This window comes from Alnus glutinosa, chromosome 3 (genome assembly GCF_958979055.1).
Source record: "Alnus glutinosa chromosome 3, dhAlnGlut1.1, whole genome shotgun sequence".
Taxonomy (NCBI): domain Eukaryota; kingdom Viridiplantae; phylum Streptophyta; class Magnoliopsida; order Fagales; family Betulaceae; genus Alnus; species Alnus glutinosa.
Window position 1 is genome coordinate 28,705,888 of NC_084888.1, and position 26,968 is coordinate 28,732,855.

At 35.8% G+C, this 26,968-nt stretch overlaps 3 protein-coding genes across 3 annotated transcripts; 1 reads left to right on the top strand and 2 right to left on the bottom strand.

The window, feature by feature from the left end:
* LOC133864115 (aquaporin NIP6-1) lies at window positions 1-3,680 on the bottom strand. Its single transcript, XM_062300339.1, has 5 exons — window positions 3,338-3,680; window positions 2,801-3,025; window positions 2,344-2,538; window positions 1,514-1,575; window positions 1-662 (listed from the first exon to the last, which is right to left on the bottom strand). The coding sequence occupies exons 1-5, from the start codon at window positions 3,560-3,562 to the stop codon at window positions 458-460; spliced, it is 912 nt and encodes a 303-aa protein (XP_062156323.1). The 5' UTR covers window positions 3,563-3,680; the 3' UTR covers window positions 1-457.
* A 9,759-nt stretch (window positions 3,681-13,439) lies between these two features.
* On the top strand, window positions 13,440-14,599 carry LOC133864708 (large ribosomal subunit protein uL16c). The gene is made up of 3 exons (XM_062301116.1): window positions 13,440-13,599; window positions 13,786-14,211; window positions 14,303-14,599. Exons 2-3 carry the CDS (start codon window positions 13,794-13,796, stop codon window positions 14,335-14,337), a joined length of 453 nt encoding a protein of 150 aa, XP_062157100.1. The 5' UTR covers window positions 13,440-13,599; window positions 13,786-13,793; the 3' UTR covers window positions 14,338-14,599.
* Window positions 14,600-22,760: 8,161 nt separating this feature from the next.
* Window positions 22,761-25,257, bottom strand: LOC133864889 (small ribosomal subunit protein eS12-like). The gene is made up of 5 exons (XM_062301317.1): window positions 25,137-25,257; window positions 24,921-24,958; window positions 23,831-24,131; window positions 23,039-23,104; window positions 22,761-22,956 (listed from the first exon to the last, which is right to left on the bottom strand). The coding sequence occupies exons 2-5, from the start codon at window positions 24,926-24,928 to the stop codon at window positions 22,897-22,899; spliced, it is 435 nt and encodes a 144-aa protein (XP_062157301.1). The 5' UTR covers window positions 24,929-24,958; window positions 25,137-25,257; the 3' UTR covers window positions 22,761-22,896.
* Window positions 25,258-26,968: the final 1,711 nt, after the last annotated feature.

Consider the following 26,968-nt stretch of genomic DNA (forward strand, 5'->3'; position numbering starts at 1 on the left):
TAAAGAGGAGGAAATTAATATCACATAAAGATACAATCTTAAAAGTCCATGCATTTTTTACATGATCAAAAGGTGATACAAATACAGTGGAAAGACAAGAGAGGCCTGAATGATAATGCATTAAAACCCTGGGATTTTGTTTTCCACCATTTTAGACTACTATATCTGCATTACCTGGTATCAATATGTACTTGAAGATCGATGAAAGTAAACCTCAATCCTCATACCCTATAATTATTTTTCCCTTTTATGGGGGAAAATCTAGCTTGATTGCTATATATGTATTATTGATACTGCTGATTGATGATATATTATCAGTGTGATATACATATGTACCCACAAGACTCATTCTGAAATTGTCTCCCATATTGTTGTCATACTCATTTTGATCCACCTTCATTCTATTCTGTTGGAGTTTCGATGTTATTAATGTAGGTGTGATGATGGTGTTGGTCGGTCACCTTCTGAAGCTCCTTGTTGTTGAAGGCTTTTCATGAATGCCACCATCTTCTTCTGGCAGCTTGACAGCAGAGTAGATTCCTGCCCCACACAGTGCCCCAAGGATGGGAGCAGTGAGGTACACCCATATTGCTTTATAGTTGTTTGCAGCAATGGCTGGCCCTAGTGTTCTCACCGGATTCATTGAAGCTCCGGTTGTTGGCCTATAAGATATCACAAAACAACACAATATATCATCCATAGTATTGCATGTGCTTGAAATTTTTTAGGCATTTGGCATTGATCCCTTGTAAGATTTGATTTCCGAATCCTTTTTTCACATTAAAAACTAAAATGAATCTTGCGTTTCTGATATTGAGGAGGGTACCATCTATGATGGTTTGTATAAAGTATATAAACAAGTTTTGAGGAAATTTAATATTTGAATGATGGTTGTGTTTTGTGTTCTCCATACCTACCGAATTTGAATCCTCAATATTTGAACCGAAGACGAGCCTATTCTTTTAAATAAAAAGGTAAAATTATCTAAAAAAATGTAAAATTATAATTTTGCCTTCATTTTTAGAAGAACCGGCTCTTCTCCGGTTCATTTAAACCCGAGAGATCCGGTTTCATACCCACCTTGGTTTTAATTTCAAATACATGACACCTACTGTTAATTTCTTCTAATTTCTTTTGTCTGTAAGTTTTACATGCATTCAATAGTCTAGAATTCAGGACCTGATCAAGACTATGTCATTGATAATCTTTAAGATGCAGAGCAGGGGGACATGGCATAGGGATTGAACGACGCACGGATGATTAGCAATATAGACAGCAAACATAAAAATAAAAAATAAAAAATTATAGGATTTATCTATCCGAATAAGTCTCGAATAGTCCGCACTCTGAATAAACAGGTAAACTTTATAAACACTCTATCACCTAGCCATGATGACAGCAAATTGCTTGGAATCCCAATGCGGGAGATGACCCATGTTATGTGGTAATTTGTTTACTCGTTATGAATTTGTTTCAAGACCTTCAGTTCAGAGCAAGTGGAGTTCTGACATACCCGGCTATGAGTATATTGAGCATGACTGTTGCTCCTACCGCGATTCCCGCCAACTCGCCCACCTGCATGATGCAGAATATTTTATTATTAGTGTCACGCTATGTTCCCTCTATGCATCTCCCTTAATTTTCTTTGCAAAATGCCAAAAATTTTAAGAATACCCTGGCTTCAATAAATTGCAAATAGTTAATATATATCAGCGAATTATCGAAAATTAATTTTCTTTTTAATTCCTTATTCTGATTTTGAAGATAAGAACTTAGGGAAATGGGCTTGGCTTTTAATTATTATGAGGTGTTCATAATAATATTAGATATATATAAACTGAATATTATAGTTAAATGTTCCTTATTTTATTTCTCTGGATATTTTTCTATATATACCTTGATTCGAGCCTTGAGAAATTGACAACTTGCACTATTTTATTTTATTTATGGGAAATGTAACTTTGCATACTGCCAACTATTTACTGACTCTTGTCTCTTTGACTTTTTTTTGCAAACAAAATTTTAAAAAAGACAAGGTACCTCTCGTGGAAATTAAATCTCTGGTAAGGGAGCTTAATCAAAGATCAAAAAAGAGAAACAATCGTAAGTGTGATCAGTAGATGTCTTCTATTTTCAAAAGAAATGAAAAGAAAACGACTTTTTTTTGTCTTTGATCATATGTCTCTTCAATACACAGTTTGACATGGTAACACCTAATTCAATGAGATGAGCGTGAGAAAAGATATACGGGCAGATAGCAATTAGAAAAAATATTCCAAGATTTCTTTTAGTTTGTTCTTTTCTCAAGATCATGACACTAAAAGGTTGGTAGAAATCACGTACAGCTCTTGTGTCGGTGGCCACGGCTGTGACAACAAACATGAGGTTGAAACTAATAATGAACTCCAAAGCAAAAGCTTGGCCATGTGACCCAGAAGGAACAGTGACTCCCCCTCCAATTATGGGGTGGAAAATCCCCTTTAGTGCAAATGCAGCACAAAGAGATGCCAAAACCTGTGCTCCAATATACAAAGGCACCTGCCAAAGTAACCAAACCTAGTACTGTTAGTCTACGCATTTTTAGAAATGAAAAATATTATTTAGTATATTGTTATATAACTAATATAATGATGTGACAGTGAAATTAAATTATTATTTTTTTTATAATTTCTTGCTCATTCAGAGATTACCTTTTACTTCTAAATCATCTAATTATATATTACTTACCATCGTATAACAATCTACTAAATAACATCCTCATCTATAAATATCGCGTGGAAAGAAAAAATGAAATTTATACATGTTTCCATGGGAAGTGTTTTAGGGCAGCAAAAGCAATGGTGAGAGCTGGGTTGAGATGGGCCCCTGAGATATGTCCTGTGGAGAGAATGATAACCATAACAGCAAGGCCAGATGAGGCAGCGCAGCCAAGGAGGGTTTCTGAGCCTTGTGTCTTTTGGTTCAAAATGGCCGTGGCTGTCCCAGCAAAGATCAGTATGAAAGTGCCTATGAACTCAGCTCCAACCTGCAGGTTTTGGCATCAAGATGTGAACAAAAATGTGCGTCTCTCGCTTACTCATGAAAATAAACACATAATGGAAACGTGGGTCAGTCTGATTTTGAGCCTTTGACTTAGAAGGTTCCTCTTGTGTTTGTGTCGAAATCTTTAGCAATTTAGACAGTATAGCGTGAGAGAGCTCAATGTGAAACCTATCTTTCCAAATAAATTTTGGACTCTATGAAAACTTACTAAGTAGCTATATGAATTTTGATACGTGTTGAGACAGATAAAATTGCTGAAAATCTTTATTCGCTTATGACTTGTGACATAGCCTACCTTTTTTGCAAGTGGAACAGGAGGTGGTGGCAATGAGCAAGAGACTTTGGGTAAGGTGCCTTCTTCCAAGGCCCATTCTTCAACGCTAAAGCACTTGCAGTTCTTGAGAAGGGATCTCCTACCATTCCCACTTCTCTCTGCCTTGAACCCACCAAAGAGTGGAGCTCCTGGAGTCCCTGGTGTTGCAGGAGGTGAAGGTGCTGATGGAACTTCCTCATTTTCCATCACTCCAAAGCAAAACTACTGAAAACGATTAAAATAATACTAACAAGGTACCAAAGCTCGAGAGAGAGAGAAGCTTTGAATTTTCAGTTCTACTTCTTTGTCCCTTTTGCATCGAAGAGAGTACTGAGATGTCTGATATTTATAGTGACAAGGTGGTTGACTTAGGGAATCACAAGTGAAAGACAGAGAAAAGAAGTTTAGTGGTTGGAAGTGGATGGTGGGACATCGCAGGAAGTCTCGATCGAATTTGGTTTTTTGTAAAGAGGCTTTTAACTTGGGACATGAATTATGGATTTCCTGTCAATGGTACAGAAGTATCCTACTTTTGATTTTTGTTTTTCATTTTTTTCATCTTTTCTTCTATTCAATTAATGTCTACACCCAATAATTAAGTCCCCTTTTAAGTGTGTCGATCTGTGTGCCTATATAAGAATAGAGAGATGCAATCATGTAAGGTAAATTAGTAGTAATTAACACATTTTTAACCCTTTCCTCTAGATATTAAAGCAATCTTTGGATGAGCCTGTATATATGGCGTGGTAGGTAAATTGGTTGCAGGTGGAAGAAAGTGATCATATTTGGGTGATGCCAGATTAGATGGCTGCTGCTTTTTTCTCCCTTATTTATGGGTGGAGATCTTTAATCGTAGTGTCCTTTTTCTTTTTTTTCTTTGCTGCAATCCTTTGGATGAGTAGACTACAAAAGATTACATATGCTTAATTTTCTCACATAAAAAGACATATTTTTGCCAAAGATGTTATCTTGCATTTTAATATTTATGTACGATGTTATTATAGTGATAAACGCTGAATTTTACATATTTTAACCCCTTAATTTGCATACGTTAATCCTTTAACCTTGTTACAATTTGATCTTTTATAGTGTTTTACATGCTCGTAGATTTTCCAAGAGAAGTGCAACAAAATCCATCATTTTTGGACTGTTAAAAATAAATTGAGTATTTTGTTAAGTCATGTTATTACTAGCAAATGGTGAAAAATGAGCCTTAATAAATTCTCAGAATTGCCAGTACAGATCAATCATCTTTGCAGATTAAATTGTATTAATTCAGAAATAACCAGAAGATGAGCCATATATGCTTGAAAATATCCAGATGTCTATGTTCTGTAGAATTTTACAGTTCGTAAAAATAATTTTTCTAGAGAAAGTTATGGCAATTTTAGTAAACAAATGTCAAGTTGTGCGTGCTCAACGTGACAGACCCATTTTTGGAAAGATCTAACTCCAAATCAATTTTGAATTTATTTACTGCAGAATCAGTAGACCCGTATTTTTGGAATGATCCTAATCCAACTCCAAATCAATTTTGGATTTATTTGCCTCAAAATGATGAAGCTGGCAAACTTATCCTTGAAAGGACCTAAGTCCAAATTAATTTTGGATTCTTTTGCTGCAAAGTCAATAAACCTGTATTTTTTGAAAGATCCTAATCCAACTCTAACTCGATTTTAGACTTGTAAGCTACACGAAATCATCTAGGATTGTTCCCAAACTCTATAAATGCTCCCCTAAGTCCTCCAAAACAAAAACACAAGCTTTAAGAGAGGAATCGGCGGCTAGATCAAGAAGGGTTTTGGACTTTTGGTTTTGTTTTCTTTCTTCCTTTCTTTTTTTTTTTGTATGTATATACTTTTAGTCCGAATTAGTTGTAGTTAATTACTCTTGTTGGGGTTCGATTATAGACCTAATCATGTTTCTTTAAGGTTTTGATTTGCTTTGCTACAACTATTTGTGATTCTTAATTGATTATTTCAGATTTTTTTGAATTTCTCACATGTTTATGCTTGATCACCATATGCATATGGTATGGATTTGTTATTTATGTTACTTTGGATGGTCGAGTCCTGCGCATAATAGAGTAACAAAAGAACCCCATCACAGGTTCCCGAATTAATCAACATGAAAACAACTGGAATAGATGCCATGTTCCAGCCTGAGTGTGTTTGCCGATTTTCAGAGTTTTATGGTTTCTTGAATAACAACTTAGTAGATGCCATGTTAAATCCTTCTCGAAAAAAAAAAAAAAAAAAAAAAAAAAAAAAAAAAAGGAAGAAGTTATAGTAGATGTCATGCCTAACTCGTTGCTTCGGGAGGTCAATTGCTTTAAGAGTAGGAGTCATGCCCTTGTGGCTGTCAAACATTAAGCATCGCGATATGGTTTATAACATTGTGCATATTGTTTCCTAAAAAAAGTATGATTAGCGGTGAATATTGAAGCCCTACCCTTTTATTTATTATTTTCAATTACGTTGTTTACTTTATTCCATTGCAATCATATTGTACTTCATTCAAAATATCTATCTTAGGAAATTCTCTTTAAACACAATTTACCAATTCTCATGGGAATGATTTCGTACTTATTCTTTATACTATCGTTTTGATCTTGTCCAGTACTTGCGACTAAGATGTACATTTATTCTCCAATTATTTAAGTGAATATTGGCACAACATACAACTTTACAAAAACTAAAAGGCTCTTTTCAGCAAATGGATATATATGAATAAAATGCAGTAAAGGGTGTGGTTCTGGACTCGCGGGAACACAGATGTTACCTCAGAATATGTTCTTCACACAGTAAAGAATTCTATTTTGGACGGTGGGGAAAAATTCTTGGTTTGTTTCAAATACTTTCTTCAAGGAGGAAAGCTAGAATTAATCATGATGGTGGATAGTGGTGTGTGAAATGGTACCTGCAAATAAAGTAATGGTTGCATATGTATTGATGTGATGAGGAAACAAAGTCAGTCATGCTGTCATGGTGCAATGGCATCGTGTGGCTTGGCATTGCTATGGGGGTTATTGGTGCTTTTCGATTCAAAGACCGAATCGCTGCTTTTTGGTTGGAACTATATTTGATAAAGTGAAAAATCAAACACCTAAAACAGTACTTCATTTAGGAAGAATAACTATAGGGGGCATATATACTCTTCTTTCATGCAAGAAAGTCCCCTCTCTCTATCTCTTTCTCTCATTTCTTTTGACTGATCTATGATAAATGATTTGGTTTGTTTACCCCAATTTAAAGGATTTGTGTATGTTGAAAATTATTTAAATCACTTGTAAAGTTTTATAAATAGTCTTGTATACCATCAAATATATCAAGAAAAGAAGTTACTTTTAAGGCTTTCACTTATAGATGTAGGTATATGATCGAACCAAGTAATTAATTTATGTATCTCTCTTTCTCTATCTAATTTCATCTCTTTACTTTATTATGAATTTTTTACATGATATGAGAGCTCAGAAATTCATACGAGTAACATTGATCATGTGCCTTCTTTCTCTTTAGGCTTTTCCATTCATTTCACTTCTTCAACCACAACCAAAATCTACAGCCTAATAAAATCATAACCCAGTCTCAGTCATCCTCCACAGCCAAAATTTCCCATCGCCGGCCTCCAAGATCAACAAACAAAAACTACGTTTAAGGCTGTCACCTTTAGATGTAGGTATATATGATCAAGCCAAGTAATTAATTATATATGTATCTCTCTTTCTCTAATTCCATCTCTTTACTTCATTATGAATTTTTTACATGATATCAGAGATCAAAAATTCAGACGAGTAACATTGATCATGTGCCTTCTTTCTCTTTAGGCTTTTTCATCCATTTCGCTTCTTCAACCAACCAAAATCTACAGCCTAACAAAATCAAAGTCACAACAATCAAAACCCAGCCTCAGTCATCCTCCACAGCCAAAATTTCCCATAGACGGCCTCCAAGATCAACAAACGACAAAAACTACCAACCCTCAACCTTCCTTTGTTTCTTTCCAAAAGAGAAAATCAGAAACCGATTCGTTCCCATCATATCATTTTTGTTTCTTTTTCTCAATCAACATTCTTCCTTTAAGAGTTACTAAAGTTGGAGCCACCGCCAGATCGAACATACGTTTCAGTGCCCAGCCAATGGTGGAGAGGGGGGATGAGGGAGTGCTCGTCCAGGCAAAAATTTTCAGGCCAAAGTTTTGAGTAGCGTCTTGCCATTAACTACAAAAAAAATTGTTTTTCGCTACTTGCAGTTCGCCACGTGTACGGTCACTGTACACGTGGCGAACTGTTGGCCGCGTGCAAGTGGCCACGTAAATACACGCGGTGGATCCGGTTGGCACTAACTGCACAATTGGCCGCGTGTATTTTAATACACGTGGCAATATGTTTTTTTAAAAAAAAAATTAAAAAATAATTTTTTATTTAGTTTAAATCTGTATTTAATTATTTTTTAAATAATTGATTGTATTTTTAATTTAATTCTTTATTTTTAGAGGAAAAAAAATATAATAACTGAAAAAAAAAAAGAAAAAAAAAAAGAGAGGAAAACACACGTACGAGCAAGTTCAGTAAAGAGAGAAAGAGAGAGAGAGAGAGACAGAGAGAGAGAGAGCGAGAAACAGAGAGTGAGAGACAGAGAGAGAGAGAGAGAACGAGAGACAGAGACAGAGAGAGAGAGCGATACAAAGAGAGAGAGAGAGAGAGCGAGAGATATAGAGAGAGAGCGATACAGAGGAGAGAGAGAGAGAGAGAGAGAGAACATGTGTTTAACGATTTTTTTTTTTTTTTTCATTTGAAACTACTGTTCAGTGGCGCGCGGGACAATTCCCGCGCACCACTGCTACCTTCGCAAATTCTGGCCACGTGGCTTTAGGCCACGCGGCCAATTCTCTTAGACGTATATATACATAATAAAAACAATTAATATATATATATATATATATATATATATATATAATAAAAACAATTAGCCACGTGTATTTAATACACGTGGCCACTTGGACGCGTGTAAGAAATACACGTGGCCATATACAAAACTTAATAAAAAAAATTTTTATTAATATATATTTGATAAAAACAATTGACCATGTTTATTAAATACACGCGGCCAACTGGACGCGTGTAAAAGGTGTATAAATTACACGTGTCCAATTGGCCGCGTGTAATTAATTGCACGCGGCCAACTGTGATGCGCCCCCTTCTAGCCACGTGTACTGTATACACGTGACTAATTGGACGCGTGTCTACAGTAACAGGTACTGTAGACACGCGGCCAATTGTAGAGTTTTTTGTAGTGATTTGGGCAGCTTTTAAGGCCGAGAAATGCTACACTTTTCAAAAAAATTCTCAAATTTGCTATTCAAATGATGTCTCACAATCTTATGTAATTTATTATTTTGAAAAATGTGTTATCATTTCATAGGATTGTAACACATCATTTAGGGAGCAAATTTGGAACATAAATTTTGGGAAGTGTAGCATTTTTTTTTTAAGGCCCCGCCCTGGCCACCAAATCAAGAGAGAGAGAGAGAGAGAGAGAGAGTGATAGGAGGCCTCCAACATAGTAGTCGATGCTGGCCAGAGTCACCAATGTTCAAGTTTCGACCATATTAGACGATGTTCCAATTCGTCATACGGTGTTCAAGATCAACGCTCGCTAACAAATTGTTCTTTAAGGGGGCATAATATATAAGGATAGAAATTCTTTGCGATAAATGGCCTGATTTGTTTAGCCTCAATTAAGGAATTTATTTACATTTGAAATTATTCAAATTATTCATAAAGTTTTATAAATAGAGCCTTGTATACAATTAAATAAATCAAGTAAAAGATGTAATCTTTAAAGTTTCCACATGTGAATATAGGCCTATTTGCCGAACCAAGTAATTTTCGTCCCTCTTTCTCTAATTTTCATATTTAACTTTAGATGAGAGATTGTAAAACTAATGAAAGCTCAATTAAGCTTAAAACTAGCTAGATGGTCATAAAGGCAAGTATGACAAATTTTAGTATTTGGTACTGTTCTATAATTATTCAGCTTCAACTGGCTTTTTATGAATATATGAATAGATCAGACATGATTCAACAATGGAGATTACTTTAAATACCCTAATCTTCTCGTCTGGGCATTTAGTCAATTAAAATCAAAATTACTACTAGTCTTTTGTTAATCTCCCTAGTTTTGTCAATCCATCCTTCCTCGTGGGTATTTGGGATATAAGGGCTTGTTTGGCAAAGACATGTACAGAACAGAATAGAGTAGTGGGGTTGTTAGTTTTGAAATTAGTAAAAAGTGATGATGTGATATAAAATAAAAAGAATTTGTGTAAAAAAGTAAAAAAGTTTTGTATTGTAGTGAATTTTTTTGTTTGGATAATAATAAAAAATTATTGATGTGATATAAAAAGTGAAAAAAGTAGGAATGTTTTGATGTTGATTAGTAGTGGAAAATATTAAAAAAAAAAAAGAGTACATGAACAGTGCTGTTCTGTAATATTGCTCGACAAACAAACCCTAAGACGGGGTCTGGATTGTTCTATTGTTTCACCACAAATCGAAAGGGATTCACAAAGAAAAGAGAGTATAGACATTTCGTATAATTAATATTGCTTGTATATGAAGAAAAGGACCAATTAAAAGGTTAGTGATTTAAACCAAAATTTGCCCTCACAACGAAGGACTTAAAGAGATGCAATGCATCTGGATCGATGTTGATAGTTAAGACACTATCAAATAATGAAACTCCTGGGGTCAAACCTTTGGTGGCATTTTGTATCATTTTGTCTAGCACTAAGCGTGAACTGCATCAACTATTCTAGTGGCTAGCTAGATGGATTCATAGAACGTGAAATATTTAAATGAAACCGTATTCATAACCTTTGTTTTCATCTGATTTTACACGTTAAATATTTAGTTGAAATGAAAGGTACGAGTGAATGACGGATATAATGTTTGAATTCAGAAACTTTGTTTTTATATATATATATACTACGGCCCCGTTTGATAACCCATTCCCCTCAAATATAAGGAGAATTATTTTTGAGTGGTTGTAAAAAGTGATTGATGTGATATAAAGTAGAAATAATTTATATGGAAAAGTGAAAAAAAAAAAAAAAAAAAAAAAAAAAAATTGTGTTGTTGTGAGTTTTTTTATTTAAATAGTAATAAAAAAATTGTTGTTATATGTGATATAAAAAGTGAAAAAAGTTAAGAATGTTTTGAAGTTAATGTTTTTGGGAGAAGTGAAAAGAAGAAAAGGGGGGGGAGAGGAGGTTGCCAAACGGAGCCTACGTTAAATCACCACTAATTCTAAAAACTTAAACTAATAATGATCGATGAATTTAATCATTTAATTTATACTATAACAATTTACATAAGTTACTATGTAGGCTTTCTCAAAAAAAAAGAAAAAAAAAAAAAAAAAAAAAAAAAAAGTACCTATACCTACATTTTTTGATAATTAAGTACACAACAGTTGCTATACAACACCTCGACCCTATTGAATACTTAGGGAAACAAATAGGTGCTTTCAAGAAATGCTTGTAAACAACCTCATCACTTGTTATATATTTTCCATTGCAAATTTTTAGCCCCAGGTTTGGGAGAAGATATATTTCGATCCTAATTAAGCTTGAAAGCTGGAGGTGTGAAATGCTATATGCATGCATATATATATATATATATATATATATATATATATATATATGAAGAGTCTAGATAAAGGTAAAACAGTCCCTACTAATTATTATGAGTTCCAGGCTTCCAGCAAGCATCAAGTCAAGTTTCCACTTCTTTAAAAACCAAAAAAGTCAAGTTTCCACTTCTTTAAAAACCAAAAAAGTCAAGTTTCCACTCACAAGAGAAAAGTACTGGAGCTGTGAGTTCTCCATACCCATTGCACAAGCTATGCTCCCACAATGCCCATGCTTGGAAGATGTCTGGATTGTCAACGAGTAAATTAATTTGTCTGATGACCACCTGTTGGCGCGTGAATTTCACTCGTGGGTGTGTGGGTGTCACGACTCACGTGCTAGCCAATATCATCCTTTCGCCGGCCTCTGTCTCGTCCTCCACCGTCGCCGCTGTTATTTTTTTTTTTACAGCCTTTTTACTGCTGTTCTGTATTTTCTTTGTACTTCTATTGTTGTATTGTGTGGCCTTTAAATTTAGTCTTCCTGCTCTTGTGTTGTTTTATTTTACGGTGGAGACTTTCTTTTTAGATCCATTTCAGCCTCCTTCGATGTATGCTCAGTTACTGTGCTTGTTGCTAGGGCTTCTTCTAAAGCCTTTTGCTTCAGTCTTTTTGGCTGCTTCTGTTCACTTAATTGGTAGTGTGGATGACTTATTTGACTCATTCCCGACTGGTACATCTATGTGACAATTTTCAACTGGTGCGTTAAAATAGTAAAGCTAGCTAAACGTTCATTCATTATCTTCCATTCTTTTGTGTTTCTTCTCTTTCTTTTTCATTGTTTTGACCAATTAGTGCTGGCCAAAATCAAAAGTGCCATGATGTGTAATAATGTGGAGCACTATTTTACAGAGTTTATAGCACTCTCCGTGCTTTTTCCGACTAAATTAACTCGGCCGGCCGGCCCCCTCTTGAGCATGAACTTGAAGATGGTGAACTCAACTATTTTCGATCAGAAATATATATAAAGTTGTGTTTTTAAAATTAAAGAATATAAAATTGTGTTTTTATACAATTTTAATTTAATCTTTAAATTTTTAATTTCAACAATTAAGTTCTTTGCAGTGGAGATCAGATTCATATTTTTTAGTAGACATTTATAATTAAAAATATGCACAAACAAAAGAAATGTTATTTATAATATAAAACTATATTATGATAGTTGTTAAGTTTTTTTATTAGTTTTATATATGTATATTTTTTAAGAAAAATATAAAAAAGCCCCATAAACTAACAACCGATTTTAGAATAGCCTCATAAATTTTCAAGTATATTAATATGACCCATCAAATTACCAAAGTATTTCAAAGAAGCCAATTTTGTCAAAATAGTTTATATTAATAGTTTTTTAAATTTCATCGTGTTTTTTAAATAGTTTTTTATTCATTTTTTATTTTAGTTTTTAAGAGAATATTGATATTATAGGAATATTTTGACAAAAGTGGCATTTTTGACACACTTTGGTAGTTTGATGGGTAGCATTAGTGTACTTGAAAATTCAGGAATGCTATTCTAAAATTAATTGTTAGTTTAAGTTTTTTTTTTTTTTTCCCTAAAAAACATAAAATTATATTAAAAATATACATACATAAAACTAATAAAAAACTTTAAAAAAATATTTTTTAAAAGAAAAAGAAAATGAGTGGCGGTCAGCCGACAGCCGCTCCCAAATGTGGCAACGAGCCACCCCTAAATCTTGCCAAGGATGGTCGTGTGCCGCCCCAGCCCAGGTCTAGGGGTGGCTCGCACGCCGCCCCAACTGATCTAAGGGTAGCATGAAAGCCACCCCAACCTAATCTAGGGGTGGCCTTCATGCCATCCCGCTTTTTTTTCTTTTTTAAAAAAATAATAGTAAATAAATCTTTAGTTTTATATATGTATGTTTTTAATATTTTTTATTAAGGATGACATGTGTCCTCATTTTATTGGCATTGACCTAAACAGTTTTTTGCTCAAAATTTTTATATAATATAAAGTTTAAAATTTTGATAAAAATATACTCAATTCTCATTGTTAATATGTTACATTTTTAATAGGTATCATTTTTCATACTGTTTGATACATAAAACGACCTAAATTAACATAATTTGAGAATCTATAATTTTTTTAAAAAAAAATTATAGAGAATCATGATCCCATCTAGTCACCTTATAACTAAGGTGATAAGGATTTCTCAAATTCTCTGTTGGAATTTGAGAAAATTCAAACAGGTAGGTGTGAAAAAATACTTAAGGAATTCACCTGACCAGATAAATAGTTGGACAATCTAAATTTTATTTAATTAAGTGGGCTCCATAAATGCTCTCTTACAACAGCATGTTTGAACACACTTAAATTTGGACAAAGAATTTTTGGATCGTTATCCATAACCAAACCCCAATCGAACCCATGGCCCAAAACCCTAAAACCCGCCCTCAGCTAGTCAGCTCATCATCTTTTTCTCTCTTTGATGTCCCTCACCCTCTTCGGTCCGTCCATTGCAATGGCGTCCTAGATCAAATTCTATTGAGAAGAAGAACGGCCGATCTACCAATCAACTCCAATACTCACAAGGTACGCTTCAGATCTGCACCTCCCTCAACCACGCCTGTACCACCTACTTTATGAATTTCCTCCACCAAAATAATTTAGAATTTGGGTTTAATATTTTGATGAAGCTGAATCAATCTATTTTGAGATTACCATTTGGAGCAGTACTTGTTTGTTATTCTAAAATAGTATTCATTGGCTTGATGTAAGCAAACGAGATGGACAAATCTTCGCTCAAAATGGCTTTTGGATGGCTGAAACAGCGTAGAGGAAGAATGAAGGGAATATCTGATGGAGGCGAGAATATTTGCTTCGGCAAATACGCTCTGCAGGCACTTGAACCCGCGTGGATCACGGCTAAACAGATAGAAGCAGGACGGCGAGCACTCACACGGAACGTGAACCGCGGCGGCGGGAAAGTATGGGTGCGTACATTTGCCCACAAGTCAGTTTCAGGGAAACCCGCCGAGACGCGTATGGGTAGAGGGAAAGGAGGTGTCAAATATAGCGTCGCTGTAATTCAACCGGGTAAAATCCTTTACGAAATGGGCGGAGTAGCAGAAAATATTGCCAGAAAGGCTGTTTCAGTAGCGGCGTCCAAGATGCCTATACGGACTCGATTCATTGTTGATTCCTGTAAGTTACTCGTCTCCATTGTTTTAATTTCTTGGTGTTTCTGTATTTTTTGTATTTTTATGATATTCTTTTTGGTAATATTGAAATCCAGTGACACCCTCAAGAGACCGTGGCTCGAAGCATTGAGAAATGGTGGCAGGTACGCAATTAGAAGCCCAAGAGAGAAAATTTTGAATCTCTAGATTCATGGAACATTGCACATTTGAGAATAAATTGAATTATGAAATTCATGAAATCTTAAACACATGTTTATGGGATTCCTCTGTCTGTGCTACCATGCCATTAACAGCTCCATTGCCAAGACATTTTATGTAATGAATGGTCTTCATGATTTCTTTTTTTTCATCTCATATCTTTATGAAGATGAGTTGAGCAAAGAAGCTTATAAGTGTAACTGTCTCTACTTTTAATATAAATTGCCCTTAGATATGCTAAAGAAAACTTTTATAGTGTTAGTTTGGTTTAGCGGTTTTAAAACCAGTTTAGAGATTTTCAAAGTATACCCAGTTTCCGGCGAAAGCAATTCTAGTTCTGGTGAAGATTTCCCATCCTCTGGTGAAGGTTTTCACTTCGAATTGTGGTCCTGCGGTCTCTGAAAAGCAAGCTGTGAAGGGAGGGGTGGCTTCTGACACACACTTCCATTTTGGTGAAAGTCTCGAGCTCTCCAATATGAGGGAGACGTTGCTGAAGTTAAAAGAGGAAGTAGGCGTTTGTTTGATGAGGTTGGACTCAGCTGTGGATGGGCTTATGGGCAGGCATAAGTATCAAGCCCAACCTAATCGTGGAGTTATATTCACCTCGAAGCCACTCGCTGGTGCCTTTAAACCCAAAATCGAGGCTACGGTTTTTAAGCCCAAGAGTAACTGTGTCTTTTACTGAGAAGCTACCGATGGATTTGGACGTGGGTCAGGAGCCCAACCCAAAAGGGAAGGCCATTGTCACTGGTGGGTCGACCCATTCTTGGGAAACTTTGGACGCGAGTCAGCAAGATAACCCAGGCGCGTCGTCGTCTGGTGGGGGATCTCACGTTGTGCTACGATTGCCGGTGTGTTCTCTCCTGATGAGTGATGTGGTGATGTGGTGAATGGTCCATTGGGGCTTTTGTGCTGTCCTTCTGTGGGTCCTTTTTTCGGTGGATCTTCCAGCGAGATTTTAGTGGCCTTTAAGTCTCTTGAGAGGGTAAGTCAAAGCAGATTTCGCCAGTGAGTGTGTTTCAGGCCGCCAATCGTGCAATGATGCTTAAGATGACGCTGGTGAGTGAGTGTTTGGAATCTCCGGTGGTCGAGGTGAGAGATTTGGGGTCGTCGTCTCTTGGTCTCTGCTCTTAGACTACCAATTTGGGTTTTCTGCGTCTTGGTCCATTGGGTTGGGGTTGCCGGTGGTTCTCTCTCCGTTTGCTCGATCTTTGCAGAGGGCTGATTCCAACATGACAATCTGGTGCTCAAAGTTGGTTGTGTTTTAGGAGGGTGCTCAGTGTATTGAAGAAGTTGGCAGTTGGGAGGACTTGTGCATTGTGGAAGAGGTGGTAGGAGAAGCTGATATTGGTAGGTTGCCTCCTCTAAATACCTGTTCCCCACCCTTGGGGGGTCTTTCGGGGTATTCTGATTGGGTTATTCAATGTGCGAATGAAATTTATCCCATTATGGGAATCTTGTATATGGGTCATAAGTTGCAATTGCTAGCTCTCTTGACTTTTCTTGAAGAAGAACATTGTCTAGAAGCACTGGGTGACTGGTCGAGTTATGCTATGAAGGGTAAAAGGGAGGTCAAGAATTTGGAAAGTTCAGTCAATTGCGATGCTAAAGGCTCTTGTTCGAGCCGTAGTAAAAGGAAGGTGAGGAGTCATCCAGTTGTGTTATGAAGCCAAGAGTTCTTTTTTGGAATGTGAGGGGGTTGAACAAGAGAAGGAAACGTCTAAGGTTTTGTAACTTGCTCAGAGATTGGAAGGTAGATGTTATTTGCTTTCAATAAACTAAGCTTCATAGTTTATCGTGCAACGTTATGCGCAACTTATGGAGATGCAATCATATAGACTGGTGTTCCTTAGAATCCAGTGGGGCCTCAGGTGGCATCTTGATAATGTGGGACACAAGGGTGGTGGAGAAGGTCGATGAGTATGTGGGGGAGTACACCCTCGCAGTCTCGTTCAAGAACGTTGCAGATAATTTCACCTGGGCCTTTGCAGTTTTTTATGGTCCAAATTCTAGATGTGATCAAAGACTTCTTTGGGATAAATTGGCTAGCATTTGTAGTTGGTGGAACTTATTGTGGTGCATAGGGGGGATTTCAACGTAACGCGTTTTCCCAGTGAAAGATTTGGCGAGGCTCGTCTATGTTCTATTATGACAGATTTCTCTGACTTTATTTCTTATCAGGACCTCATGGATCTCCCTCTTGCTGGTCGCTCTTTTACTTAGTTGATTTCTTGTGATCCTCCCGTGTGGTCTAGAATTGATTGTTTCCTTGACTAGGAAGTTTGGTTTTCCTCGGTTTCTCAAAAGAAAGCTTTCTTGCCTTTATTCAGATTACTTCCCAATCCTCATTGATTGTGCAGGTGTTTCAAGAGGGAGCAGGCGCCTTTCAATTTTGAAAACATGTGGCTTAAGGTAGAAGGTTTCGTGGGTATGGTGAAACAATTGTGGGATTCTTATTTGTTCCAAGGTTCGCCTAGTTTTGTTTTAGCTCGTAAGCTTAAGGCTTTAAAACTGGATTTGAAGAAATGGAATGAAAAGGTGTTTAGCAACGTAGAGAGAAACAAGAGGAAGCTTATTGAAGATCTTCAGGCCTTCAATGTTATTGAAGAAAGTAGAGCCTTAGGGGAGGAGCTTTCGAGAAAGGCTGAGGTTGTCTGAGATTTAGAGAAGTGATCTCTTATGGAGGAGGTGAATTGGAGGCATAAATCTAGGGTGTTGTAGTTAAAGGAATGTGATAAGTGCACTAAATTGTTTCATTGAATAGCTAACTCAAATAGAAGGTACAATTCTTTGGACTCATTGATTGGCGACACTCGATCCTCTAATCAAACATAAATCGGCATGCACATTGTCAAGTTCTACCAAAAGCTTTTTACCGAGCAAAGTAGGTGGAGGCCTTTGGTGGATGGTATCTCTTTTGATTCTATTTTGGAGTCTGAGGCCAATTGGTTGGAGAGAGCTTTTGAGGAGGAGGTTAGGAAGGTAGTGTCAGTTATGGTCAAAGATAAGGCGCCAGGTTCTGATGGCTTTTCTATGGCCTTCTTCTAAGCGTGTTGGGATGTTTTGAGGGGGGGCATTATGGAGGTGCTTAGGGATTTTCATGATGGAGGTTTTTTTGAAAAGAGCATCAATGCTTCGTTCATTTCGCTTATTCCGAAAATTTCAGGTGCTATTGCTCTCGAAGATTTTCGGCCTATTAGTCTTGTAGGTGGAATTTGCAAAATCATTGCTACTGTCCTAGCAAATAGATTGAAGACGGTTTTGTAGAAAGTCATTCCTCAATCTCAAAGCGCCTTTGTCAATGGGAGGCAAATTCTCGATTTGATCCTTATTGCAAATGAATGTCTTGATAGTATATTAAGATTTAGGGAGCCTAGCGTCATTTGTAAAATGGATCTAGAAAAAGCTTATGATCATGTAAATTAGGAGTTTCTTTTGTATGTGCTGAGGATGTGTGGTTTTGGGGGAAAATGCTGGTCTTGAATAGCTCATTGTATCTTCTCTATGAGATTCTCCGTGTTAGTAAATGGCTCTCCTAATGGGTTTTTCAGTAGCTCTCGTGGGTTGAAACAAGAGGATCCTCTCTCACCCTTGTTTGTTTTTGTGATGGAGACTTTGAGTCGAATGATTTCTGATGCAGTCAGTAGGGTCTGCTTGAGGGCTTTAAAGTTGGCAATGCTACTTTCTCTCATTTGCTGTTTACCGATGATACTTTGATTTTTTGCAATGCTCGTCCTTCTCAATTGTGCTATCTTCGAAGTCTCTTTCTTCTATTGGAAGTTGCTTCGGGCTTGAAGTTTAATTTCGTTAAGTCAAATTTAATTCCTGTGGGGGATGTAGATCAAGTGTAAAGTTTAGCTTATATTTTAGGGTGTGGGGTTGCCATTCTACCGGTGAAGTATCTAGGACTTTCATTGGGGGCTTCCTATAAATTTATTCATATTTGGGACGGTGTTATTGAGAAGATTGAACATCGATTGGCCAGCTGGAAAATGTTATACCTTTCCAAGGGAGGTAGAGTCACTCTTATCGAAAGTACCCTCGCCAACTTACCCACGTAATTTTTGCCTCTATTTTCTCTCTCGACAAGTGTAGGTGATCGCGAGACTTTATGGGGAGAGATTGATGATGAGTTCAAATATCACTTGGTGAGTTGACCTAAGGTTTGTACACCAATTTTAGAGGGCATGCTGGGTATGAGAAATTTGGTAATGGTCAATCAGGCTCTGTTAGGTAAATGGATGTGGCGTTATAGGATTGAGAGAGAAGCTTGGTGGACTCCAAGTTTGACCGTTTATGGGGAGGTTGGTGCTCCTTTGAGCCTACAGATGTTTTTGGAGTGAGGTTGTGGAAGAACATCAGAAAATGGTGGGAGACATTCTTAAGATTTTTTAGATTTGAGATTGGGGATGGAGCTAGGACTAAATTTTGTCATAATCTATGGTGTGGGGATACAGTTCTTAAGGATGCTTTTCCTGTTTTATTTGGTATTGCTCATGCGAATGATGCCTCTGTTGCGAATAATTTTGAGCTCTTCGGTGGTTCTAATCAGTGGAGTAGAGCTTTTCTAGAGAGGCACATGATTGGGAAAAGGATGTTTTTACTTCTTTTTTTCAAGTTTTGCACTTAGTGTAAGAAGAGGTAGTGAAGGTAGGCTGTGGTGGGTCTCCTCCAAAAAGGCTTGTTCAAGGCTAGGTCTTTCTTTAGCTCTCTGGCTTATTCTGTGGGGAGTCACTTTCTTTGGAAGATTGTGTGCCGAACTCAAGCTCTTACAAGGACAACTTTTTTTTTGGGTGGTCGGCGGTGTTAGGTAAGATCCTTATTTGGATAACCTCAAGAAGATGCATGTTATTTTGGTGGATCGATGTTGCATGTGCAAGCGAAATGGGGAATCAGTGGATCACATTCTTCTTCACTACAATGTGACTTACGCTATGTGGAGTGCTCTCTTTATTCGTTTTGGTTTGTCTTGGGTTATGCCTAAGAGTCTTTAACTTGTTTGCTTGTTGGTGGACGTCTAGAAAGCTAAGGAGTACTGCAATTTGGAAGATGGTGCTGACATGCCTTTTTTTGGAGTGTTTGGAAGGAAATAAATAATGGGTCTTTTGAGGATTTAGAGAGGTCATTGAAGGATATTTTAACTTCGTTTTTTCATACTTTGTATCTTTGGATGATGTCTTTTGTGTCCCCTCTGTCGCTTAATATTGGCGATTTTCTTATTTTTCGTTTTTTCACTTTCTAGTTAGGTGCTTCTTCTTGTATACTTTCGTTGTACTTAGAGGTGCTTTACATTTTTAATAAGACCAGTAAAAAAAAAAAAAAAAAAAAAGTGTGGTTTTAAAGAAAAGTAGCGATTTCAGCATATAGTTAATGGAAATGTGATTTTTAAAATGCAGTTTAGTGTTTGGTAAAATTTGCAGAATGTAAGTAATTGTTATGCAAAAACACGGTTAGCACTTTAAAATCAGTGTTTTTAGAACACATCCCCCTTTACCCACTGTGCAAAAACATAATTTATTTCACATTTAAATTTGTTATATTTTTTCAAATGCACTCTGAAACGGGATAATTTTTATGATCATGTTTACAAATGTGTGTTTGGCCATCAAAATCGTGGGAGGCAATGCACGCATAATGTCAAGTAATTTGAACTTAAACTTTATGGACATAATTTAAAAAGAGTAATACTAGATACTATATTTTTATTCTACAATTGTTTAACAATGCTGATGTGATATTTAAAATCAACCATGAAATTTTTTTTGTTATTTAACAGGATTAATTCAAGATTTAGTTATGAATGTCACGTCAGTCTTGTTGAGTAAAATTACAGGGCCTAACATTTTTCATATAAAAAACCAAAATGGAAAGACCGAGTTGAGTTCCATTTCTTTTAGTCAAAAGTTTTCCTTTCACCTGAAGATCTGATCAAAGACGCTCCTACCAAATAGAAAGAAATTTAAAAAAATAAAAAAAATAAAAAATGATTTTTAAAGTAGAAGCCAAAATCTTGAAGGAAGAGAACCCCAAACACTTTACCAATGGATCTATTTGGCAAAATTCTAGAAAATAGATTTCTCCCCTAATTTTCAGAACTCTTGTCAATGCCTGTTATCCAAACAAATTTTTAGATGTGGGACTTACCACTAACACACATTTCAAAACAAATCATAAAACTCTTCTCCAAAATCAAAACATTTCAAAACAATTCACCTATTAAATCGATAAAACACCACACTTCTCAAAAGTAACTAAACATAAGCACATTTTTTCAAGCTTATTTTTTCATGTATGGTTGTTTCTTATTACATACTAAAATATATATATATATAAATTTTAGCCTACATGGTGGTCGCCCGTAGGGGGCCTTGCTATGTTGGCCACCAAGGTTATCCGGTGGCCACGTGTAATACCTGAACAAACATGTTGCAACTTTTAAAATAAAATCTAATAACTCATAAATAATAACCAAAGGGAGTCCTAAATTCATGGAAATAATAATTGCAAGCAAAAAAATTAATTAATTAATTAATGGGAGCTAGTAATTTAAAATCGAAAAAAAAAACTGGAGACCTTAAAATAAGTAAAAATTTAGAAAATACTTAAAATATCAAGGGTCATACATCTTTGAGTAGCTTGCGAAACATTCAAAAGGTGACAAGTTAAAGCGTAAGAATCCATGTCAACCGTTCTAAAGATTTACGTCAGCAACCTAATATAGATCCACTGTAATAACAGCCTTGTTTGAAAACAGCAGGGACGGAACAGAGTATTGCTCTCCACTGTTCACAAATTTTTTTAAAATTTTTTTTACATTGTTCAATAACAATCAACATCAAAATATTCTCACTTTTTATATCACATCAATAATTTTTTATTACTATTCAAATAAAAAAATTCACTACAATACAAAATTTTTTCACTTTTCTATACAAATTCTTTTTACTTTATATCACATAATCACATTTTACTAATTTCAAAATTAACTACCTACTACTCTGTTCTGTACATGTCTTTGCCAAACAAGCCCAACGATACATGAACCATCTAAACAGTAACAAATTGCATGCGAAACTAATTTGTCCAAAACTTAGAAAACACAAGGGACTCATTATAAAAGCCCCCATAAGCCCTAGTTGATCCATTCCCTCACCCTTAAAGTTACATATTTTACGAGCCTTAGCTTTGTTCGAGCCTTAAAAACCTAAAATTGTTAACTTTCATACCCATTTTTACTCCTAACAATAAATGATCTACAAAATGGCTGAACAAAGCCAAGGCTTATAAAGTATACCAATTTATACAAACTTTACCCTGTGGCTCAGTTGTGAGATGAGTGGGATTTACTTTAGATCTAAGGGCTATTGTGACTAGAAAAAAGTAAAAATAAAAAAAAAATAAATAAACTAACTGGTGACTTACGGCAGGTACTGCGAGTCTTGACAAGAGCCGCAAGACCCATGGCCACTGTGGGCCCTCGCGAGACCCACAACCAATGTGGGTCACCAGAACCACGGCACTGCCGTGGTTCACAAGATTCACTGCAATCATGGGTTTTCACCAAACCCACGGCACTGTTGTGGTTTTTTTTATTTTTAGGGGCATTTCTTTTCTTTTTGCAAGACAAAATGGGTAAATTGCCATTTCTTGGTAGGTTGGATGGGAAATTGCAAATTGTAAAGAAGTTTGATTGTGGTACAAGTATTTTTTCAAAAAAATAAATAAAAAGAAGAGAAAAAGAAAAAGGGAGAAATTGTCCTAAACCTCCTAGGCATTAACCTATTACCAACTAGTAATGCTAGTATCATATTCTTATCCTATATCAATGATTGATCCAAATCTTAGTTGAGAGTGCCGTGTTAATATGAAATCAAGAACTAGGTCTTTCTGTTACTGTTTTTCGCTAAATAAACACATCAAACGAGTTTGATGCTGTTTGCAAACTAGATTTGCTGTCCCTCTCTTTTATTTGTGCTTGATGCAGTTTTGTTTTTAATAACTTTTAGGATATAATTGAGAAGATTTCACATGTCTTAATTAACGTCTAAGCTCTAATCTTGAAATGAATAAAAAAGTCCGTTGTAGCTCATTAAAATTGTGCTCATTCCTTACAACAGCATTGTATCAACCAGGTAAGTTCTTTAGAAATTGCATGATCATTCAATCATCCACCCTCATGTTCAAACAACCTTTCCTTTGGAAGCAAGGGGAAACCTTCTATTCTTTTTTCTTTTTATTTTTGAATAAATCCATTCAGATAATTACTAGCTTGTAATATTCGAATAGATTCTTTTTATAGCTCAGAATAAAAAAGAAAAGGATTCTTTTTCAAATTATGAAGGAAAAAAAAAACGATAAAAAGAGAAAGCAGTAGCATGCATTAAATACTGTGTTCAAAGCAAACAGTGAGAACCATGGAAGTTGTAGTAATAACTAGTAAACATTCAACAAAACTCCTAGGGAGACTCCACCAAATGATATGAAGAGCAACTCAGTGAGACTTGACATGCTCCCGAATAATATGAAGAGCTTCATGATCCTCACCAAAATCCTGTCAACAAGTAGGAGAATTCTTGGACTCCATTTGATAGACAACTAAATAACATAAAATTTACAACTCTTAAGATTCTTACCTTCACAACAACACAAGAGCAACCAACTACTTTTCTAGCCTTCCCCTCTGAGTCAATCTTGCACAACTGCATAGAGCCAACCCATGTTATAGAGAATTACAGTAGAGATTCCTGACTTTTTGAAGAAATCAGATTTAATGACACCTCAAAGACGATAATAATCTAAAATCAAAGCAATAATGCAAATCTACGAGCAATTAACAATAGGAGCCATATTACACATAAAAATAAAAAAAATATAAAGAGAGAACTACTTAGTATAGGTATCTTCAGTATAAATCTACACATCAAGGCGATGGAAATATAATAGGAGTCAACCACAGGAGGAGCGGTAGGTCAAACAGTGGAAAACTAGAAACCATATTCACTAACTTCTATTACATTAAACTAGCTATTAGATGTTACTTCTGTAAGAGGAAATTTTCTTCATTCAACTGTATTCCAAGATGTAAATACTCCTAACATATTTCTTCTGTTCCCCCCAGTATTGGTCTCTTACTAACTTGAACCATCAATGACAGCTGCATGTCTGGAATAAGGTCAGAACATGTTGCAATGAACTCTCTACATCTTTGTTAACCATGGTGACCTTTTGTGCTCAAATTCAAGGTTACCTCTTAAAATTTGGTTTTCAATTTCTAGATAATATTAACTATGATCATAGTTCAAGTTTATAACTTGGGAAATTTTAAAATAAGGGAGACACAACAACCATTTTACTATAAAGGAGAATAAAAGTACTCAAAGAAAAGACACAGTATAAAGAAAATCCCTAATAAATTGTGTACTTACACCAGCCCACTCGCCAAGCGACTTTGCACTAGGAACAGTCATCAAGTTTACGCTGTGGTCAGCACAAAGTGCTTTAACCAGCTTGAGATAATCGGGTTGGTTGCAGTCCTCCGCCAGTACACAAAGCTGGGCAGCGTGCTTCTCAATCACTTTCGCACCTTCATGAAGGCCTCGAGCAAGCCCACCATGAGCAAGCGATTTTCTCAGCACGAGCTGCAAGGCAGTCATGATGTCCATGGCCTCCCCTGGAAGAGGGGCAGTTGTCTCAGCCGCCACAGCCACAGCCACAGGAGCCTCATCACTGCTCAAGATAATGATTGAAATCAGTGTGTAAGCCAAAACTACAAGTCTCCTACTCTACCCCTCCAACTGTCAACACCCCACTTCACACAGACATGCGCAGACATATCATCCTAGTGAACATTTACTAGTTCCTTTATAGATCATACTTAACACAGTCCTTTTCCCCTCTTCCTGTCAAAAAGAAGCACTAGTCTTCATAGATCAATTGCTTTGACCAGTCATTTTCATCACAAAGAGCATTTAGGCGGTACCCTTATCCAACAAATGTATCCGATAACATTCAATCACAGAGTATATGAAACTCGAATATACAAACCTTCATTTAAAAAAAAAAAAAAAAAAAAAAAAAAAAAAAAAAAAAAAAAATCCAGACTACTGCCCAAGACTATCAATTCACTGTGTAAATTACACCAAACAGTAGCCTAATCTAAATCTTTAACTCCTACCACAAACTTTCAGTAGTCTACTAGTCTTATGCAATTTATTGTGCAACAAAATCCCAAGATCCGAAACCCAAAAAACAAAAATTAAAAAAATAACAATAATAATAATAATAAAAATCCATTATTCATTAAATAAATAAATAAAATTATTTGCTTTCAAAAGACTCCAGCGCAACTGTGGATTTTAGGGTTTGCATTCCATAGCATGTTTGAAGCAAACACTTTCAACAAAACTCACATTCAAGGCAAGTTTGCCTTCTTATATCATAACCTTACAAGCCCAACCACTCCAAAATTGAGGTAAGTGAAAAATTATCTCGGTAATTACAGGAATGATTACTTACCCTGACATTCTTGATGCTTAGAAACTATTTCTCGCCCCCTGAACAAAATAAAGGCATAAATTTAAAAACAAAATCAGATCCGAAAACATAACAGCTCACTGTTTGACAGTTTTCATGGTACAAAAGCCAACAAAAATGAATGAGAACAAAAGAGAAAACCCCACAAATCATTTAAACACTAATACATGTATTGTAGAGATAGAGATGGAAGATGACCTTCAGCAAGACGATGACTGCGTTGGCGAAGCTAAACGAAGTAAAGTGTAAAACGACGGCCTTTATATGGCAAACCCTAAAATCCTACCTCCGGTCTCCCAATTTACGAAATTACCCCTGGTTTTGAAAGCTTTGGAATGCAACAGAATTTGTATTACGGTCCGGCACAGCTAATGGGCTGGGCTTGGGGTACTCGGAGTTCGTATTTATCAATTGTTGCATTTAAATTTGTTCTTTTACCGTGTATATAAGAGCACTTTCAATAGCTTATGCATTTTTTAATTTAGAATAGTTAATTAAAATTTATTTTATATAGTTTAGCTAATGAATTTTAAAATGTATTATACATCCAATTATCTATTCTTAACTCTATATTATTTTTATTATTATTTTTCATTAATTTTTTTATTACAGTATTTTGTTTCCACGTGGGTCCCACTTGATAACTCTACTACTTTACACACTTTCCCTTAAGAGTAATGCTACACACCATCCCCTTGTCCTCCTTTTGTCACCCCAAAATTGATATGGCTCTTAAAATCGCCATTGGATCAAAATCCAATGGTAATCTATCATAAATCCGATGGTAATTTTAAGAGCCACATCAATTTTGGGGTGATAAAAGGAGGACAAGGGGATGATGTGTAGCATTACTCTTCCCTTAAATCTCCACAGTAAAGGAAGAACATGGACTATGGAGTGGTGGAGGGAAAGAGAAAAAAAAAAAAAAAAAAAAAAGCTAAAAAGGTGGAGATAAAGAATAAAAAAAAAAATAAATAAGTGAATAATATAACTCTACTTGTAGAGTTGCACTATTTATGGAATTAAGAAAAATTTATTCTAGAGTTGGAATACATAAACTGATAGAGTCTCTTTTTAACACTTTTGTTATCTATTGTAGCTTAAAATTGCAAATAGATAATTCATTGGGAGTACTCTAATATATATCTTTTTAAATAAAAAATGTAGGATGGATGTTTTACTCTTGCTTAGATTAGATTTTATAGATTTATTGACGTATATGTTGTTACATAGTGAATATATTATCATGCTATTCAAAAATTTAAAATATGTAACATTATCTACATAGTGAAATGCAATAAAATAAAATTTTAACCGTAAAATGAATTCCTCCATTTCAGTTAAATCGAGATAATTGTATTCCCTTGTGCTGAAGATCACGATCTTAGTTTTAGACAACACAGTTTCAAGCATTTGTTTGTGTCTTCCCTCATTTCTCACTCTTCGAATATCTTTTGCTCATATTGCGTAATAAAAATAAGGGAAAACTGCAATTTAGCCCCCTAATGTTTATACCAATTTGCAATCTTGGTATCAATGTTTAGATTGCTTCAATTGTACCCAAGAAAGTTACAAAAATTTGCAATCCACCCCCTTCCGTCCAATTGCTCCGTTTGATGAGACGAAAATACACTCAAGTGCGCGTCACGTGACTTATAGCCAAAAAACCGGACAAAAATACCCTCATGTAACATTAAACGTAGCATTCCATGTAAATGAAAAAAACCATTATCGTCCGGTGCATTCCACGTCGTCGTCTTCTTCCGCTGGTCTAGTTTCTACTGTTGCCTTCGGCTATGGAAAGAATCTGTGCTACACCTTTTTGAATTTGGAAAGAATTTATGTAACACAAATGCACGCATGGTCTTGAGCTGCCCTCCTCCACATACGTTTACACAAGTCGAAGGGTAGTATCTGGAAACAAGTAGATGAGAGTGGAGGTCGAAGGCTATGGAGGAGGAATGGGGGACGGAAAGCCTGTGAGCCATATAATGTGCGATTTCTAGTGTGAGTGAAGAAAAGGTTTTGGC